This window comes from Odocoileus virginianus, chromosome 13 (assembly GCF_023699985.2).
Source record: "Odocoileus virginianus isolate 20LAN1187 ecotype Illinois chromosome 13, Ovbor_1.2, whole genome shotgun sequence".
Lineage (NCBI taxonomy): Eukaryota > Metazoa > Chordata > Mammalia > Artiodactyla > Cervidae > Odocoileus > Odocoileus virginianus.
The window spans coordinates 60,946,452-60,963,567 of record NC_069686.1 but is presented as its reverse complement, the minus strand read 5'-3'; the positions used below and the strand labels follow the sequence as shown (position 1 = coordinate 60,963,567).

The window sequence follows — 17,116 nt, the reverse complement described above, 5'->3', positions numbered from 1 at the left end:
AGGAAGTCCAGGACAAGAAATACTTTAATAAACAGGACCAGAACTAAAGTGAAACCTGGGAAATCTATAAAAATCAACTCTTTGATTTACTTGCAACCTCTTGCTAAGGAAAACATAATAAAACCTTAACCTCTTTCTTTCACATGGCTTTTATCAAAGAACCTCACTCAGAAGCAGCTCATGATAAAATAATTCTCTTCAATACACCAGACCATTTATTTTGTATTATGGCTATATGAAAGCATGATGTAAACACAGTTATCCTACAAGTCAAGTTTTCTTCACTTTATTCTCAGTATCAGTAGAGGTTATCACCATCATCTTACAGACTGGGAAACAGAAACTTGCTAAAATCTAAAATTAGGAACATTACTTAAGGACCCAACTTGCTCAAAAACATCTCCCACCAACACAGACTTTGCCACCTTCCAAGCTAACATATTATACCATCCTGAGTTTAGAAATTAACACTTTCACAACAATTCCTCACAAACCTCAAGTGGTAAAGGTTTAAAAATCACTTACTTTAATAAGTGAAAGACCCTGCCAAAATAAGAAACTACAAAGCACTGCAACGTTCCAGGGATCCATATCCTGCATTGTTTATACCTGAGGTATACCATGTCTCTATGTGTGAACTTCTTCAGCAGACACCAAGCCAAAGCCCCCCAGAAGTTCAGAACAATGACACTTTCTCAGAGGCTCTATTCCATGGTTTGGATGAGCTTCTTTAGAACATCCGGGAGTCTCCGCTATGATCTGAGATGCAGGAGTTACTCTCTGCAAAGGAAATGACCCACAGTTCCTGACATTCATGCAAGTTTTCCTTAGCAAGAAACGTGCATTTCATGTTTTATTTGATGTGGAAGGGTACCTGGATAGTAAGAACTAGTGTCTGGACGTTACAGTTTATGCCATTAAATGTTTGGTGCAGAGCACCCAAGGCCAAGATACAGCAACTCACACTAACACAGTCCTCACTTGTGGACACCTAAGCATCTGTGGCGGGCAAAGCAGTGGGAAAGACTGGAAGCGTTGCTATTTCAGAAGTGAGCATTTTCAGAAGGATGTCTCATGCAGTCTTGTCACAAATTCACTTCCTTCAACTGCTTGTATGTCACAAAGAAAATAATATTCCAAGGACCAAGTCTCAATCAACTTAGCCAAAACCCTTTACACAGAACAAAAAGCCCCTCATCCTCCCACGTCTGTAGCAAGCACTGCAGAGCGCCTGTGAGACCAGGGTGTCTGCCATTCTGAAGGATTCCAGTTCAGTGTGCGTGCTCTCACCAGACTGGCAGGGTTTGAGGCCAGGGCCCCTGCCAAGCCAGCGCTGAAGCTTGAGAGGAAATGGGTTACACAGTGTCTCCCATCAGGCACGAGAAGATCAGATGCTTCTCAGTGAGGCAGTAAACCCACGGCTCCATGCAGCCAACATCGGTGGCCCTCTGAGCAACGAGGGACACGCCCTTCCACAGTCTTCTGGTTCCCTCTAGCTAGTAAACGTTAATGAAGTCGCCTATTATTCCTCCTTGAAGGTGGTGTTTTGTGCTGCCATCTGAATTTTCAACACATTAGCTGGAATGGAACGGTTGAGGATATGACTCCAGAGAGAATTCCACAGACCCACATTTATAAGAAGGGTTTCATCTTCTGGGCACTTGACAAATAGCCGCTTCAAGCTCTGGTAGGTGCCTATCTTGATGGTTCCACATGAAGCCTGGTGTAACATCGAAGGGTACTCCTCAAATACAGTGCTTTCAGGCATTCCTCTCTGCCTATCCTCACTAACGCATTCAACATTGCTCAATACTTGATTTCTTTAAAGTCTGCATCATTCTTCTGGTCTTGAATCTAGAGCCGTGTCTTGGTTAAATCAACTGGAAACTTACTGAACTCAGCTAGGGTGGAGGTCAGGCCTCTGTACACAAAGGGCTTCCAGTTCAGGGCCGACAAGCTCATCGCTGTCCCTTCTCCTTTGGTTCACAGAACCATAGCCTCCAACAGGATTTTTCTAGGTAGGGGCAGCCCTGCACCTTCTCCTGCCCAGGCTTAGCAGCAGTTGGACAGAAAATGTGATCTGGATAATATCCTGGGTAGGTGAACACCTGACTCAGTCATAATTTTTAAAGGTATCAATCTGTTACTATCAACCCTGGAAACAGTTCCTGAAACAATTGGATCTATCCCATTATATCTTTTTAACATAGTGTCTTTAAAAAAATTTTTTTTATTGACGTATAGTTAATGTACAATATTATATAAGTTACAGAAGTACAATACAGTGATTCACAATCTTTAAAGGTTATATACACCTATTGTAAACTACTGACTGTATGCCTCTGCTATAGGACACATCCCGATTCATTTTATACAGAGTAATGTGTATCTCACAGCTCCCTCCCCAGCCTGCCCCGCCCATCTCTCCTCCCCCGACTGGTAACCACCAGTTTGTTCCATACGTCTGTGAGTGTGCTTCTTTTTTGTTGTATTCACTAGTTTCTTTTATTTTTTAGATTCCACATATAAGTGATATCATACAGTATTTGATTTTCTCTTATCTGATTTAGTTCACTTAGCATAATATACTCCTAGTCAATTTGCACTGTTGCAAATGGCAAAATTTCATCCTTCTTATGGCTGAGTAATACTCCATTGTATATCTGTACCACATCTTCTTTATACATCCCTCTGTCTATGGACATTTAGGTTGCATCCATGTCCTGGCTATTACTGTAAATGTTGCTGCTATGAACACTGCGGTGCACGTATCTTTTTGAATTAGTGTTTTTGTTTCTTTCTCATCCCTTACTTTCTTAAAGATTTTTCACTTCATTATGCACTTCCTAGTTTACAGAAAATTAACATTTTTGACATAGTATATCTTTCAATTCTATTTAACAATTACTGAACGGACATCTATTATGTACTAGCCGCTAGAGACATATGGCTGAATATGCTTGTATTTCTCATCCTCAATTCAATCACAAGGTTCTTAGTAAGAATAAAATCATTCACAACTAGTTTAAACACAATACATATGTGTGCTATTCTTGCAGTATAAACAAAACGCCAAGGAAATGCAGGTGAGTTAAATCTGCCTAAAAGTAGTAAAGGAAAGTGTTAACACAACTCTGCCACTTTAGGCAGAAACAAAATGAAGAAAGATACGGAATCTTGACAGTCTGTGGTGGGGCTGAGAACAGAGACGCTCAAGACAGGCAAGAGTCAGAAGATCAAGAGGCAGAAACTGCCAACGTCCTTCTTCCTAAAACTGCAAAGCAGAACGACACTCTCATCTTTAAAACCCTTTAATTATTCCTCTTTCTCTACAGATTAAGGTGCAAATTCCAGGGCATAAAACAGTTTTTCCTAACCGTTCCCTGAGCTACCCAGGCGGCTCAGTGGTAAAGAATCTGCCTGTTAATGCAGGAGACATGGGTTTGACCCCTGGATCATGAAGCTCCCCCTGGAGAAGGAAACCCCATGGACAGAGGAGCCTGGCAGGCTACAGTCCCTGGGGTCCAGAAGAGCTAGACAAGATTTAGCAACTAGAAAACAACAACAAGTGTTTCTTGCTTACTCTTACAGCCTTCTCTCCTAACACTTTAGCATTTTTACCTGTTTATAATTTCCCCGGTAAGTCTTACCTGAGCCTTAGCAAAATGCAGTTCTTTCTGCTTAGAATGTACTTTAGGTCTCCAATGAACTCTGATTTCAACAATCAGTACATCTGTGTTACTGTCCAAAAAGGTGACACTAAATCCTCCTTCCTGTGCTTCTCTGTAATTCTAGTTAGTACAAACCTGGGCAAAGGCACACAGTTGCAAAGTGGTCTACTGCCTGGGCAAAGAGTTAAGAAGGTCCAGTAGTATCCATACTGTGTAGAATATGGATGTGAAATCCGCAATCCCAGGGTCAACATCCTGTTCATTTTCACATACTCTCTCACCTTGCAGCTACTGAATATGAACCAAGCAGAAAACAAAGAGTGAAAACAAGATCCACACAGCTCTGACAAACAACAATTTTTTTCGTTAAAACTAGACCAGTGCTCATTACTCACATCCTTTTCTCTCCTAACAAATTCATCTAGGTCATCACCTCATTCAGACCCAGTGCTTACTTCACATCCTCTTTTTGATGAAGACTAAGAGCATTAAGATAGCATCTTCCCATCAGTCTCCCAGAACACTCCTATCATTCCCACCTGTGTATATAAATCCATATAAACAAACTCAGCTCTCCCCAGGCAGCCATTCTCCACCTGCTGTGCTGTCTTCCTTTCACTGTGTTGTTTTCCTGTCTTCCTTTTGCTGCCAAATCTCGTTTTTCCCCATTCTCCAACCCCCCATTTTCCCTTCATGCATATCCTCACACAACTAAACAATATCTATTTATTAAATACCCAATAGGCATAAAGGACTCTAAAACAGCCAAAAAATAAGGCAGTCCCCAATAATTCCTTTAAGCCTTCTAACACATCACAATGAAGCTCTTTTCCCCACTTCGCCCCTTATTTCCAGGACAGCCTGACTACCATTTCACAATCTTCCACACAATCAACATTACCCTCCATACCAGAGTTCGAATTATATTTCGCTCACTTCTCACCTTCATTCTCCTCCTCCTATATACACATCTCTTCCACTGCAAACCCACAGCCACGCTCAGTCTGCAGCCCCAGTATCTTACGGGGCCTCCCTGCTGGCTCAGACAGTAAAGCATCTGCCTGCAGTGCAGGAGGCCCGGGTTCAGTCCCTGCGTCTGGAAGATCCCCTGGAGAAGGGAATGGCTATCCACTCTAGTCTGATTGCCTGGAGAATTCCATCGACAGAGTCTGGCAGGCTATGGGGTTGCAAAGAGTCAGACATGACTGACTAACACTTTTCACTTTCATTTTATATTACTGTACAGTCTCTTGCTTCTCTTCCCTGTAATAAATCAACCATATCACTTCTAAATAAAAGCTATGTATCATCTTTACCACGTTCCTTAACTACTGAAAAACCTTAAGTGGAATAAAACATAAGTATACAAAAAAACTATGCGTTCTTTTCCTTAAACAGCTTTGAGATATAAATCACATACCAGATCATTTACAACAAGGCTGTATACTGTAAACTCGCTTATTTAACTTACAAGCAGAACGCATCATGCAAAATGCTGAGGTGGATCAATCACAAGCTGGAAGCAAGATTGCCGGGAGAAATATCAAGAACCTTAGATATGCAGATGATGATGGCATAAACTGAATAGGAATTAAAGAGCCTCTTGATGAATGTGAAAGAGGAAGAGTGAAAAAGCTGGCTTAAAACTCAACATCCAAAAAACTAAGATCCTGGCATCTGGTTCCATCACTTCATGGCAAACAGGACAGGAAAAAGTGGAAGCAATGAGACTTTATTTTCTTGGGCTCCAAAACCACTGAGGATGGTGACCACAGCCATGAAATTCAAAGACTCTTGCTCCTTAGAAGAAAAGCTATGATAAACCTAGACAGTGTATTAAAAAGCAGAGACATTACTTTGCTGACAAAGGTCCTTTATAGTCAAAGCTATGGGTTTTTCCAAGTAGGCATGTACGGATATGAGAGCTAGATCATAAAAAAGGCTGCGTGCTGCAGAATTGATGCTTTCAAACTATGGTGCTGGAGAAGATTCTTGAGAGTCCCCTGGACAGCAAGGTGATCAAACCAGTCAACCCTAAAGGAAATCAACACTGAATATATTCATGGGAAGGACTGATGCTGAAACTGAAGTTCCAATACTCTGGCCACCTAATGTGAAGAGCTGACTCAATGGAAAAGATCCTGATGCTGGTAAAGATTGAGGGAAGGTGGAGAAGGGGGCAACAGAGGATGAGATGTGTGGATGGCATCACTGACTCAATGGAATGAGTTAGAGCAAACTCTGGGAGATAGTGAAGGACAAGGAAGCCTGGAGTGCTGCAATCCATGGGGTCACAAAAAGTAGGACATGACTTAGCAGCTGAACAACATCATCATTTACCCATTAAAACTATACAATTCAGGACTTCCCTGGTGGTCCAGTGGCTAAAATGCTGTGCTGCCAATGCAGGAGGCCCAGGTTCAATACCTGGTCAGGAAACTAGATCCCATATGCTGTATTAAAGACCTGGCTTAGCCTAACAAATATTTTTTTAAGTATACAATTCAAAGACATATTCAAACTGATTTTAGAAAATCTTCATCACCTCAAAAAGAACCCTCATAATCTTTAGCTATGGGCCCAACTACCCTTTTCACCATTCTCTCACCCTTCTACCCTAGGAAACCTCTAACGTACCTTTTCCCCCTTTTGGATTTCTCTATTCTGGACTTTCACATGAATGGAATCACATAGGGTGTGATCTTTTGTCACTGGCTTCTTTCACCCAGCATAGTGTTTTGAAAGTTCACCTATGTAGCACGTACCATGTAGAAGCTATCAGTCCTATTTCCTTTGTGGTCCAGCAGTATTCTATTTACAGATGTGACATATTTTGTTAGTCCACTGGCCTGCTGACAGATAGCTGGGTTGTTTCTACCTTTTGGTTATCTGGAATAATGCTGCTATGGATATTTGTGTACAAGTTTTTGTGTAAACGTGTTTTCAAGTCTCTTGGGCAGATGCCTAGAAATGAAATTGCTGAATCACATCGTAACTACGTTTAATGATTTGAGGAACTGCCAGATTTTTTTTCAGAGCAGCTGGACCACTTTAACATTCCTGTTGAAACATGTAAGACAGTTCAGATTTCTCCACTTCCTCACCAACACTTGATATTATCTGACATTTTCATTCTAGCATTCCTAGTTGGTATGAAATAGTATGGTTTTTATTTGCATTTCTCTGACAATTAATGTTGTCAAGCATTTCATGTGCTTGCTAGTCATTTGCATATCCTATTTGGAGGAAGGTCTACTCAGATCCCTTGGCCATTTTTAAATTGGGTTGTCTTTTTATTATTGGGTTCTAACAATTCTCCACATATTCCAGCTACTTATTAGATATATAATTTTCAAATACTTCCTCTCATTATGTGACAGTTTTTTCACTTCTTGATGGTGTCCTTTAAGGCACAAAGGTAATAATTCTGATAAAGTTCGATTTATTTACTCTTTTATTGTTCATATTTTCGGTGTCATTATCCAAGAAACTAGTATGAAACCCAAGGTCACGAAGATTTATTCCTATATTTTCCCCGAAGACTTTTATAGTCTTACGTTTAGGACTTTGATCCATTTTGAGTTAATTTCTGTGTATGTAGGAGTTAAGGGTCCATCTTCATTCTTTTCTGTGTGTTACTCACATACAAAAGGCTACAGAAAAGACTTTTCTTTTTCCCTGCACTGAATGGCTCTGGCAGCCTATCAAAATTCAACTGACCATAGATGCCTGGGCTTATTTCTGGGTTCTCTATTGTATTCCATTGGTCCTTGTACCAGCAAAGCACACCATCTAGATTACTACTGCTTTATAGTAAGTCTTGAAATTGGGATATATAAGTCCTACTATTCCGGTCCAGTGCAATTGCACGTGAAATTTAAAATCAGTTTGTCTATCTCCACAAATAAATCAGCTGATATTCTGTTGGGGATTATATTGAACCTGTAAAGTTTTGAGGGTACTGCCATCTTAATAATGTTAAGTCTTACAATTAGTGAACATGGGGTGTTTTTCATTTATTTTAAGATATAATGGTCTACATAATTCAAAGACTTCAGCATCTATACCAGCAGATATATAAAAATTATGTAATGGTTAATCAAATATTTCCTATTAATTTAAAACTCAGGAAAAGCAGAGTTTTACAATACAAGCTGTTTACTAACCAATTCTAAGCTCATAAGTCAAAGGACATACTGTGGCATTTCCAAAGAGAAAGTTTAAAAATCAGAGATAATTAGGAATTTCTACCTGATGCCTTTATCATTTACTAAGAGGCATTAGTTCCTTAAAAAAAAAAAAGTAGAAGATATTTAAATCCCTCCTCCAATTTTGAGAGGAAAAGAGAACTGAAGAAAATGACCATTACTACTAGTATATATTAATTTGAAGTGTATAGACCTAGATTTCTCTACTTAATTACAGGTAATCTCTTACAGATTGCCTGGGCAATCATCTGAGTTCCGTATTGATAGACACGATCAATACTGATGCTAACCCCAATGGGAGATACATATGTGCTTCATTCAATTTCCAAAATTAACTCTAATGGTTGAAAAGCTAAATTAGAAAAAGAGAAAGACTTTTCTTCCCAGAAATCACTATTCCTCTAGCCTTTTGCTTCAGTAAGGCAGTTTAACTGGGGCGAGGGGGAGGGGGGATATGCCCACTTTATATCCACACAAGCATCAAGAGTTTACCAACTCTAGGGTTTCACCTGCACTGCAGAGTTGAATAGGCAACTATTCTACTTCCACAAAGAGTCAAATCTAAAACTCTTGGCTCTTTCACCGCAACTGTCTGCATGAGAGAGGCTGGCTAACATTTTGGGCCTTGATCAAGCATCAGAGGCCCTCACTGAGCACAAGCAAAGGAAACCATTCCATACCAGTCACTAGCTGTTTAAAACCCAGTGCTGTTTTCTCCTCCACAATACACTGCCTTTCTAAAAAACTCCTTTCCAAATTCTTCTTTCCTAGTATCTTCTCCTCCACCAGCAAACTTGAGACTTCAAACATTAGGTAATAAGAGACTTCTTTCTACTCTCTTATACAGAAATCTCAAGTTTTTTGCCACATACCTAAGAATATGTTAATCGACTAGTACACAAAACTCTTAGGATACCTGTCAAATAAGAAACGAATATGCAAACTATCCTCACGAAGTATCACATATTGGAATACTGGACAATACTGCCAATGCAGGAGACATAAAAGATGTGGGTTCAATCCCTGGTTCAGGAAGATCCCCTGGAGTAGTAAATGGCAACCCACTCCAGTATTCTTGCCTGGAAAACTCCAGACAAGAGAAGCCTGGTGGGCTACAGTCCATGGGGCTGTGAAGTCAGGACATGACTGAGCGACTGAGCAATGTATAAATATAATAAATACTCATAAACATGACTTCAAAACATTTCAAGATATCCTGTGTCTTAAGAGCAATTTTATCATATGCCATTATTTTTAAAATGTAAAAAATATATACTAGTATGTTCTAAATTATTCAATTAATCAGAATATTCATTAAAACAAGTCATCCAATTCCTTAACCTCTCACTCTTTGAGTTGAAGGTCTTCCAGAACTTATTGGACTATATATTATAGCAGCATCCAAGCCATCACCTCACCCAAAGGGTTTTTTAAAAACTGCATTCTGGGTGAAGGTGCGTGTACTAAAAAGAATCTATGGAGAGGGAAGATACGAGAACATTCAACGACACCTCAAATCACACATTTTACAGCTTAGTTATGTAAAGTTTTTTATACAGGACAAAGGCATGAGAAAGAGATTTGGTATTAGCAAACAGCTCAGAAAGAAACTCTACTTCCCCCCAAACCATACAGCTACCTCTTCTCCCTCAGAAAAAGACCTGCTAAGAATAAGTGAAGTCCTTTCAAACACACTAGATTGTTTCACATTGAGTTATGATTACTCATAACTGCAAAAAAAATAACACCCAAATCTGAATATAATTACAACATCCAATCTTGAAATAAAGAGTACAGTGTATGGAAAAACCACCCTGCAAACTACTTTGGGAAGAAAGAGATGGGCAGTCGAGTTGAGGGATATCAACAGAGTCCTTTTCCTCACTTCATTCCATTAAAATTACTACAAGCACACCCAAGGATGGAGAAAGTACTTGTATTGAGGAAAGGAAAGTGTTTTGAAAATTACAAAAAAGTTCAGAGAACTATGAGTCTTACGGGATCCCTGTAAGTATCATTATTCTTCCCAAAGAGTCTCACTGCTTTAATAACTGCTCAACCAGGACTGTGAGAACTCCCCAGAAAGCACACTGCATAACGCCACCCCAAAGAACGCACACACACACACAGAGGACTCAGTCAGAAACTGCCCTGACATCTGAGAGTACCAGTCAGCTGCCACTAATTCCAGCGAAGCATTTACTATCCCTACAGCTATCTCAGGCCACCTGATACAGGCACCTGTGCACCACGGCGTCTCATTGGCACCAGCTGGTATGAACTCGTCCCCCAGGAAGGTACCAGCTCAGAAGAAGCAAGTGACCTCAGGACGAACACACAAGTCAGCCTGCCCTCCATACCGGCAAGTCCACGCTGACGTCGGTCCCATCCAGAAGGGACACCCGGCAGGTGATCACGGCCCGCGCGTCCCCGGCCGCAGGGATATGCGTGGCCGCGCGCTGGGCCTCACGGAGCCGGTCCTTCTCGGCCTGTTTGCGCATCGAGCGGCGCCCGAGCGTCCTGCGGAAGAAGCTCAGCATCTTGTCACTGCGGAACCAAGAGAAAAAGGGGTCAGTAGTCTCCCACAATAAGCTCTCAGACAAAGGGTGTAGTTTAGTATAGTTCTGTGGACATTAGAGATATGTTATTTAAAAAAACACCTGGTCAAGTAAATTTGAAAAAAATGAAAACTGGCTACTTTAAAGACCTTAACATAAAATAGACCTCACGGCATTGAGCTCAGAGCAATTTTAAGCTTTCTGGACTATGTTGTAAGAAGCTAATCTGCCAAGAGAGGGGTAAGCATTTATTAAATTCAGCAGGTCTTTTGAGTCAATAAATTATGTATACAACAGTCATATACCTCTACAAACACTAGGATACAATGCCATACACTAAGGTGCCCTTTGATGATAACAACCATCCTAACAAGCTTCATTCCTTCTCTGACCATTTATAGTACTAACACAAAAATAATCACCTATTTTAGCTAAAATACAAATGTAATTCAAATGAACGTTTTAATCACATATTCTACTATTATTTACAGACTTTAAGCTGCTACATAATAGAAACAATTGTTTACAATGTCAAATTAATGCTACTTCTTTCCTTATCTCCATTGAGAACATTAAAGTTAATCGAAATAATTTTTTTCCCAATTATTAATCGAAATAATTAAGAGGTTAAATACAGCACATATAAAATGAAAATATTAAAAACTACCTTGCTAATCTAAAGTTTAACTTCCAAAACTAAGAAGAGTTTGAGAAAAATAAGTACATGTAACTAAGCCAAGAAATAAATTATTAATTACAGAGAAAACAAGTTGTGCAGAGAGGGAAAAAAATCACAGTGCACTTTATGACTCAGCTAATAATTAAGTCATAATATATTAACATTAATACTGATCTAACCCTAAGTAAGCTGGGAGGGATTGGGGGCAGGAGGAGGAGGGGACGACAGAGGATGAGATGGCTGGATGGCATCACCGACTCGATGGGCATGAGTTTGAGTAAACTCCCAGAGTTGGTGATGGACAGGGAGGCCTGGCATGCTGCAATTCTCGGGGCGGCAAAGAGTCGGACACGACCGAGCAACTGAATTGACTGACTGACTGAACCCTAAGTATAAAGTAACGATAACTCAGAGGAGGTGGCTAATACAGGTCAGGGTGAACTTAGAGTTAATTCCTCATCTTGCCTGGTAGGAATTCAATAGGTAGTTCATGAAACTACAGGAAACTAAAAATCAAGAAGCAACAATGAGCTTATTATTTAAAATATGAAAGTGGTTGCCTTGAGGAGGAAGAAAAATTCAGGAGAATGCTCTTTTGTGGAAGAAGACAATATCAGATGACTCTTACCACTAAATAAACTTCATAAATATAAAAGCTAATTTAAAAATAAACAAATGCTATTACATGAAAACATAAGTATCTATAAAGATTACTGTACACACATTACAAGTAAGGATGTAAGTGAAAGTCGTTCAGTCGTGTCCCACTCTGTCATCCCATGGACCCCATGAAATTCTATAGGCCCAGAATGCTGGGGTGGGTAGCCGTTCCCTTCTCCAGGGGATCTTTCCAACCCAGGGATCGAACCCAGGTCTCCTGCATTGCAGGTGGATTCTTTACCAGCTGAGCCACCTTCCAGCATAATTCATTTGTACATTCATCTGTTTACACCTTAAAGAAATAGCTAAAATTTCAGACAGTGTTCCAGTTTACAAAGCGCTCGCACGTAGCATCTGGGCCCAGTCTCCTCCTCAGGCTTCTTTTCCCGCGGACAACGCTCCCTTTGGACCTCGCTGGCCAGTCTTATCTCAGCCGTCTCCAAAAGGCTGTACTTGTCACCCTGAGGCTTCCAACACCCTTATGTCAGAAGATCCCCACTTGTTCCTTTTAACTTAATTCTACCTGTATCTCTCCTGAGCAACATTCTCTGCCATCTAAAGAGTTAGTCATTCCCACAAGACTTTCACTGAACCATGAAAATATTTTTGTCTCACTAATCAGATTTTAATTATTCATTTACATGCCTGTCTCCTTTACTGTAAGCTCCTGAGGATACAATTCCTACTTTGAATACTTAGCCACTTAGCACATTTCATCATCAAATGCAACAAATGTTTACTTGGGAGATTGGAGTAAACAATCTCCGCTGGTACTCAGAAAAACTCCCTAAAAATATTGTCTTATTTTGATACGCAAACTAAAAGTCACAGAAATTAAACCACTGACCAAGTCCATTATTTAGTAAATAGTGAAGACAGGGGCTCAAACTCATTTTCTGACTCCAAATCTTGGTCTTTCATGCCAAACTCACATTATAGAAATAAGAAAGAAATTATCAAAGACCACAGCTAAAAGATGCAATCATAAAACATACATGATGAATTTGTTTTTTAAAACTTAATTTGGCATATTCAAGAAATAAACGGCAAGCGGATGAAAAAGAGATACAAGGGAAACTACAGATTCAGAGATAATCACAAGGTGTGGACCTATTTTAGACTCTTCTTAAGTTATCAGATGTTATCAATGAGGGAAGCTAGGTGAAATATACATGGGAACTCTGTACTACTGTAAATTTGACCTAAGTCTAAAATTATCTCAAACTAAAATATTTTGTCAATCATACATTTACTATTATATATATAAAACTTACAAGAAGTCTTGCATAACCAGCTGATGTTTTAAACTAAATGCATTTGTAAACACGATAAAAATAAAAGCTGAAATATTAAGTAATAATTCAGTAGCTATAAATTGAGAATTACAACCTCATTTTACAAGTATGAATACTCCTATGTAATTAGATAAACTCGCAAAACCATGACAGTTGTCATCTGAACTTTCTAAGGACACAAATTATACACATACACATCTGAACACCAACTGGATTGTTTATGATAATCAAGGAAGTACTGCCAATTTTCTTTTGGATAAAATAGTGGCATTAAAAATACGTTTTTTAAGAATAATCTTTTAAAAATACATACTGAAACATTTATAGAAGAAATGATATGATTTCTCGGACTCATCAAAGTAATACAAGACGAGAGTTAAGTGGGAAGAGATGAGACAAACTGACCAGATTACTGGCCATCAACTGTTGAAGCTGATGGGTACATAGAGACTACTAATATTCTTCTGACTACTTCTGTGCATGTTGAATTTTTCATAATAAAAAAGCTTTTTTAAGGGAAAAAATGCTCAAATGCACTACAACTTTATGGTTCTTAGGAAGTAACTGAATTCTAAAACAAGTTTTCTTTCACCTCATCCTACATCTTAAAAATAAAATTCATTATAAAAGTAGAGTTAACTTGCTAAGGAAAAATACAACTTCTTTCTTATTTAATAACTATGTATTTGAACTATGAAACTCAATGCCACAAGCAAGTTTTTTAATAAAAAAATATGAAAACACTTATATGAAAACAAATTTCAGATGGGCTAAACAAGTAAAAGAAGTACTAGGAGAAAACAAATATTCTATTAGGGTGATGGGCTTTTAAATTGTTTTCTGCAAAAAAAATTTTTGAAGGATTAACATGCAGTTTAATAAAGAACTATCACACATAGTTAAGATAAACAACCCAGAAGACAAAAAATGGACACGATATGAAGAAACAAGCTCTAAAATAAGACATGCAATAAAGAAATACTCATTACAAAGATGTTCAACCTCAGCAGTAACCAAGGAAATCCAAATTAAGAAAAGATATTGTCTTTTAAAAGACTCTAGATATCCAGTATTGAAAAGGACATGTGAAAAACAATGACGCTCACACACACCCTTTCACACAGCAATTCTATTTCTGGTAGGATATCCTAAAAAGAAATGTCCCATATGCGCTCCAAGCCATAGAAACAAAAATTTCCAAGGCATAATTAAGAAAACGTTAAATGCCTCTATCAACACGCAAGTAGTTAAATAATGGTTCATCCAATGGCATACAATACAGCTGTTTTTATAAAATACAGCTGACACAGACACTTTATATATACACACACACAAAAGCATTAGGACACACAAACTTAAATGAGGCTATCTCTAGAAAGGGTCGTGTGGAGGTACTTAACTTTTCTATAATAAGAATATATGAATATGTTAGGAGTTTATTTTTTAAATTTATTGTTCATTTTTAAAAGCCTTGCCACATTCACTCTCCCCCCCACCCCCCGTCACGCTTTTCCCACCCCGCCCCCACTCCCAGCACCCTTCTCCAAGCCGCAGCAGTGGATTTAAGCTACCACCAATCAGATTCCTGTTAACAATCTTTAACTGCATTGCTCCCGGCTCCAGCTCCTCCTCCGCCCCGACCCTTCCGGCGCCCACTCCCCTCAGCTCGCTCCGCTCTAATAACTCTTCCACTCGGCCCAGGCGTCTTTCAACTGGGGGCCTTTTTTCCGCCTTAGCTGCTCCAGCTTTCTGGAATGCCACTTCTCCTTCAACTCCCATCGCTACCCAACCCCACCCTAACCCCCGCCTCCCACCTCACATGGCCATCTTCAGATTTCTGGCTGAAATGTCTTTAATTCAGAAAATCAATCCCTGCTTTCTAAATCAGGGTCTCCTTTTAGTACCACCAGGGTGCTCTTTGCCACCCTTAAGATACCAACTTGTTCCCCCACCAAGACGCAAGGGCAGAGACCCAGTCTGACTCGTTCCCCACGCTGACCCAGCGGGCAATGCAATATGCGCATCAGGCACTCAATAAGGAGCGTGTCTGAAATGACACAATGGAATTTTTGGATGGTAGGTGTATGTATGTATGTATGTGTGTGTGTGTGTATGTATGTGTGTGTGTACACACATTTTTTAAAAAATAGTATTGAATCTATTACGCCTGACTTTTCAGCTATGAACTAGGAAGAGTTTTAAGTGGAAAACTGCAAACCGAAGTCATCCATTTACCACCTAAATTAACTTTTTTTAAATACATACCTAAAATTCAAAAGTGTGTCGTGACATGTAAACACTCTCCTGTGACTGGTGGACGCAACCTTTGATAAACAATTGCTACCCCCACCCCAAGGAACTATTACTTGCAGCAAGTTAAGAACACCCTGGGTCTTTCTAAAACCCTGTCTCCAGTATTTGCTTTCTGACAAAGTTATAAGCCAACCTACAGCGAACACCATCATGATATTAACACCCTTCATCCTAGTCATCCCAACACAGAAATTATCTGCAAGGGAATAATTCAACAGTTAATCACACATATGGTTTCCCAGGGAACTTTACCTAAAGAAAACCTGCAAACTAGCTTATTTACAAACAATCCACTGTGTCAGATTCAGCAATCTGTTAAGAGGACAGAAATGGAATCAAAGAAAACTTTTCCCTAACTCTGAAAAACACACGATATTAAAACGTAGGCAAAAGGTATAAAACACTCGGCTATTGCTGGTCAGACAGCAGAACCATAAACGGTGGTACTACTGAAGCCGACCCCAGAAGCCATGCATTGGGCCCGGCCGCGGAGCGCAAGGGAGAGCGGCTCCCGGAGCCCCCATACCCCTATCCCCGCCCCGGACACCTGCCCGTCTGCCTCCAGTGCGCGTCAGCCCAGCGCGCTCGCTACCAGTCCTCGGTACGTCCCGGAGCGACCACGTCCGCCCGCAGGTGGACGCTCGTCCGGCCTCCCTCCCTCCCTCCACGCCGGCCCCTCGGCCGCCGCCCGCCCGCCCCTCGCGGGACGTGTTCGGCTGCCGACCTCGAAGCACCGGGCCGCCTGAGGGTCCCCGGCGAGGCCGCAGCCCCGGTGCAGGCGAGGAGGGCGTGAGGAGCCAGGCGGGTGGCACCCTTACCTGGCGGCGAGCACTCGAGGCCACTGGAGGGGAGAGGGCCGCGCGAGGCGGCGAGGGGGCGGCTCCGGGGAAACGCTGAGAAATGGCGGCCAGAGGCGCGCCCACCGCACTAATCCCGGCGGACCCCAGCCGCAACCGCCCCTCCCTTAAAGCCTCTAAGCTCCGCCCTAGAGGCGGGGCACGCCACTCTTAAATGGGCAATGACACCGCCCCGGAAATGGCGGGGCGGGGCGATGCTCGGGTTAAAGCGGCAATGCCGACCTGGCTCGAGAGCTGACCGCAGGTTTAAAGGGGCGCTGCCAAAGCCGGGTCCCCTGAGGGTGCGCGCCCGCGGCGCCCCCACGTTAGTCCTGTCACAGAGGCGGCTTACCCTGCAGACGGAGTCCGGCGTCAGGTACCGCTAGGACATGCTGTCAGCCCTTCAGCAAATTAATTCACTCAGCAAATATTTACTTGCCCGGCTGTATTCTGGAGACAAGAACAGTAAGGCAGCGGCGGGAGATAGGAAATTTCTGCTTAGCAGGGAACGTTGCATCCTTTCTGTGTACGGAGAATTCAGGGAAGTGCCTGCGATGGGCCAGGGTGTATTCTGGACAGTGGCGATACCACGGATAAAAGGGGCAAAAAGAGCACTCGTAGGCGTTCAGAGCTGGCAGGAAAGAGAGAAAGTGCATGTCACCGGTTAGTAAAATTCAGCACTATTCGTGGTTCTCCTTGGGCACTAGGGTTGCGTGCGTGCGTGCGTGCGTGCTAAGTCGCTTCGGTCACGTCGGACTCTTTGCGACCCCATAGACTGTATCCCGCCAGGCTTCTCAGTCCATGGGATTTTCCAGGCAAGAATACTGGAATGGGTTGCCATTTCCTACTCCCTGGGGTCTTCCAGACCCAGAGATTGAATCTGCGTCTCCTGTGTC

General features: G+C 41.3%; 1 protein-coding gene and 1 pseudogene across 6 annotated transcripts in view; both read right to left on the bottom strand.

Moving 5' to 3' along the window:
* The window catches only part of EPB41L5 (erythrocyte membrane protein band 4.1 like 5), a 159,071-nt gene extending 142,723 nt beyond the window's left edge, over nucleotides 1-16,348 (bottom strand). For all 6 annotated transcript variants that reach the window (XM_070476323.1, XM_070476324.1, XM_070476325.1 and 3 more), the window contains exons 1-2: nucleotides 16,203-16,348; nucleotides 10,240-10,426 (exon numbers count right to left, since the gene is read on the bottom strand). In XM_070476323.1, coding sequence (XP_070332424.1) covers nucleotides 10,240-10,419 — 180 coding nt within the window. In that variant the 5' untranslated portion in view covers nucleotides 10,420-10,426; nucleotides 16,203-16,348. The remainder of the gene's footprint in view (nucleotides 1-10,239; nucleotides 10,427-16,202) is intronic.
* LOC139038083 (kidney mitochondrial carrier protein 1-like) lies at nucleotides 1,021-2,018 on the bottom strand (annotated as a pseudogene).
* Nucleotides 16,349-17,116: the final 768 nt, after the last annotated feature.